The sequence below is a fragment of the Stegastes partitus genome, unplaced genomic scaffold (genome assembly GCF_000690725.1).
Source record: "Stegastes partitus isolate 25-593 unplaced genomic scaffold, Stegastes_partitus-1.0.2 Scaffold1693, whole genome shotgun sequence".
NCBI lineage: Eukaryota > Metazoa > Chordata > Actinopteri > Pomacentridae > Stegastes > Stegastes partitus.
In genome coordinates this window covers 114172-117759 of record NW_007579424.1, presented here as the reverse complement: position 1 = coordinate 117759, position 3588 = coordinate 114172, and the positions used below count along the sequence as shown (strand labels likewise).

Sequence of the window (3588 nt, the reverse complement as noted above, 5' to 3'; positions counted from 1 at the left end):
GAAAAGCTAAGGTCCAGATGTTTATTCAAGCTAAGGTCCAGATGTTTAGACAAGTTAAGGTCCAGATGTTCAGAAAAGCTAAGGTCCAGATGTTTTGACCTGATGAAACCAGATGTTCAGACCAGATGAGTCCACATGTTTTGTATGGGTCCCATCCTCACCCGTCCTTCCCCACCCCTCAGGAGCGCGTCCAGAAGAGTTTTCCTCACCCGATCGATAAGTGGGCGATTGCTGATGCGCAGGCCGCCATCGAGAAGAGGAAGAGGAGGAACCCGCTGGCTCTACCTGTTGACAAGATCCACCCCCTGCTCAAGGTGCGCTACCCTCGTTATCATCAGTAACGTCATTGCTCAGTTCCCATGATGCCCTGCTCTGACCCTGCTTCCCGTGACGCACTGTGTGTAGGAGGTGCTGGGCTACAAGATCGACCACCAGGTGTCAGTTTACATGGTGGCCGTGTTGGAGTACATCTCAGCTGACATCCTGAAGCTGGCAGGAAACTATGTGAGGAACATCAGACACTACGAGATCTCCAAGCAGGACATCACTGTGGCCATGTGTGCAGACAAGGTAACACAACCCTGCAGCACAACACACCAACACAACACTAAGACAGCACTGTGACAGCACTGTGACAGTACACACCAACACAACACTAGCTGCGTGTCTTACCTGTGTGCCTGCAGGTGCTGATGGACATGTTCCACCAGGACGAGGAGGACATCAGCGGCTTCCCTCTGATGGATGAGGAGCCGTCGGCCAATGAGGAGCAGAGTTACTACGAGCTGGTGCGGAGCTTCATGGCGGATGGTAGACAGTACCTGAGGCAGCTCAACCTGCTCATCAAGGTGTTCAGGGAGCCGTTCAACTCCAGCCACATGCTCTTCTCCCAGCACGTACGTAATCAATACCCTGACTGATCCGAACACGCCTGTCTGGTCAATACACACCTGTCTGATCAGTGTGACTGACCAGTGCGATTGATCTACAGGATGTGGACAGTATCTTCAGCCGGATCGTGGATATCCACGAGGTGACGGTGAAGCTGCTGGGTCTGATCGAGGACACGGTGGAGATGACTGATGAAGGAAGTCCTCACCCTCTTGTGGGGAGCTGCTTCGAGGACCTGGCTGAGGTTTCTACATCTGTGTAATTGATTGTTAGATAGGTTGATAGATTTTTTTGGGTCTGGTTCTATCTAATGTGTGATTTGATTGTTAGGAGTTAGCCTTCGACCCCTATGAGACGTACACACAGGACATCCTGCGCTCTGGTTTCCATGAACACTTCCTGAGTCAGGTGTCCAAACCCGGAGCCTCCTTCCATCTGCAGGTAAGTCCCGACCCCTGGTCCGTGACATTAGAATGCTTAGGGGCTGCATGGAAATGTTAAGATGGATTAATAACGATCTAATAATGGAGGGAAAACCCTGAGGTCAGGTTCAGGTTGATACTGATGACAGTGAAGATGATGATCAGAACACTGACACTGATGATGTGGATGATGCAGATAGTGATGCTGATCATGGTGGGGGAGCTTTGTGGACACATAGTGAAGCTGCTGTCTGTCTCTGTGTCTTCAGTCCATCTGTGAAGGTTTTAAAGAGGCTGTTCAGTACGTTCTGCCCAGACTGCTGCTCACTCCTGTTTACCACTGCCTGCACCTGTTCGAGATCCTCAAGGTGAGACACCTGCCCTACGCCTGTCTTATGCCTGTCCTAGACCTCTCCAATGCCAGTACCCTGTGGTCCTCGTCTGGCCGGTACCCTGTGGTCCTGGTCTAGGACTTTCCACTGCTGTAAACCTCTTTGTCCTGCTGAGGTTAAATCTCTGAAATCCCTCCAGTCATGTTCTGCAGATTATTTCCCTGCTGACAGGGTCAGAGGGGGGGCAGAAGGTTTACCCTGATCTGGTTCTGTTTCTGGACTCTGACAGACAACAAAGCCTGCAGGAGTTGCAAAAGTCTGCTTCCAGTCAGCAACTTTTGTTCATTTCCAATAAAAACTGCATCTTGATCTGTCCACCTGCAAGTGATGTTACCTCTCAGGTGAACTGCAGTCTGTTGAAAAGAGAACAGCTGTACAGGTGCCCCTGATGACTGACCCCACCCCCTGTGTTTCCATAGCAACTGGAGGAAAAAAGTGAGGATGAGGAGGATAAAGAGTGTCTGAAACAGGCCATCACCGCTTTGCTCAACCTGCAGAGCAGCATGGAGAGGATCTGCTCCAGGAGCCTCGCCAAGAGAAGGCTTAGGTAGGCCTACCTGTTCACATACTTGTATAGACACATGTACACATAACTATACACACCTGTACACACCTGCAACATACTTGTACATACACCTGTATACACACCTGTACACACCTGTATGCACACCTGTACACATTCCTGTATACTCACAGACATGGAGGTCATGAGCAGAGTTTACCTGAACAGGCAGACAGAGGTGAAACTACAGGCTGCAGCAGGTCACCAACAGTTACACAACAACAACAACAACAACAACAACAGCAGGTCAACACTCACTCACTCACTCACTCACTCACTCACTCACTCACTCACTCACTCACTCACTCACTCACTCACTCGTACATAATACACTGACTCTCTGATAATAGAAGCGAAGTCAGTAGAAATTCTGATAATTGAAGTGCAGTCAGTAGAAACAGTTGGGGACTCCTCCCATCCTCTGTGTTTCCCTTCGGACCAAAATAAACCCGGATGGAGGGTTCGTCAGGGTCGCAGCGGCGGGTGGAGGTCTGAGCTGGTGTTAGAGGACGTGGCGTCAGAATGTGGGTGGAGCTGCTCTGCTGCTTATTGTTCTCTGTTGGAAAGAAAAGAGCTAAAAGCCTCAGAGGGGAAAACCACTGCTGCTGTTTTACTGTATTACTCTAATTTTACACTGAATACCTGGACCACCAGCAGCAGCGGTGGAGGACAGACGGGTGGATGACCAGCAGCTGGACATGAGGACGTAGGTCACACCACTTTCTTCTTTTTTTGTGTTTTCTGCAGCGGAGTGTTTGTGCTGCAGATGGAGGTGTTTAGGTGGATAAATGCTGCTGGAGTTAGATAAAGACTAATGGAGAAAGATGAAGGTTGACAAAGGTGGAGATAAATGGAGGGGTGGAGGTAGTTAACAGCTGGTAAAGGAAAATGTAGGTGAGTGCAGATGTGGAGGTGGAGCTGATGGAGAGAAGAAAGTGTAGTTAGATGGATGTGTATCTGTCTACAGGTTGTGTAAGTGTTGACAGGTTGTGAAGGTGTAGTTGTTGACAGATTGTGTAGTTGCTGACAGGTTGTGTAATTTTTGACAGGTTGCATAGGTGTAGTTGTCAACAGGCTGTCTAGTTGTAGTTGTTGACAGGTTGTTTAAGTGTAGTTCTTGACAGGTTGTGTAGGTGTAGTTGTCAGGTTGTGTAGATGTAGTTGTTGACAGAATGTGTAGGCGTAGTTGTCCACACGCTGTGTAGGTGTAGTTGTTGACAGGTTGTGTAGATGTAGTTGTTGACAGAATGTGTAGGCGTAGTTGTCCACACGCTGTGTAGGTGTAGTTGTTGACAGGTTGTGTAGATGTAGTTGTTGACAG

At 49.0% G+C, this 3588-nt stretch overlaps 1 protein-coding gene across 1 annotated transcript in view; it reads left to right on the top strand.

The window, feature by feature from the left end:
- Positions 1-3588, top strand: part of sos1 (son of sevenless homolog 1 (Drosophila)) — a 21965-nt gene that overhangs the window by 8694 nt on the left and 9683 nt on the right. The window contains exons 2-8 of the mRNA XM_008301629.1: positions 183-314; positions 406-570; positions 687-896; positions 992-1135; positions 1222-1332; positions 1583-1681; positions 2125-2252. Of these exons, the coding sequence (XP_008299851.1) occupies positions 183-314; positions 406-570; positions 687-896; positions 992-1135; positions 1222-1332; positions 1583-1681; positions 2125-2252 (989 nt within the window). The remainder of the gene's footprint in view (positions 1-182; positions 315-405; positions 571-686; positions 897-991; positions 1136-1221; positions 1333-1582; positions 1682-2124; positions 2253-3588) is intronic.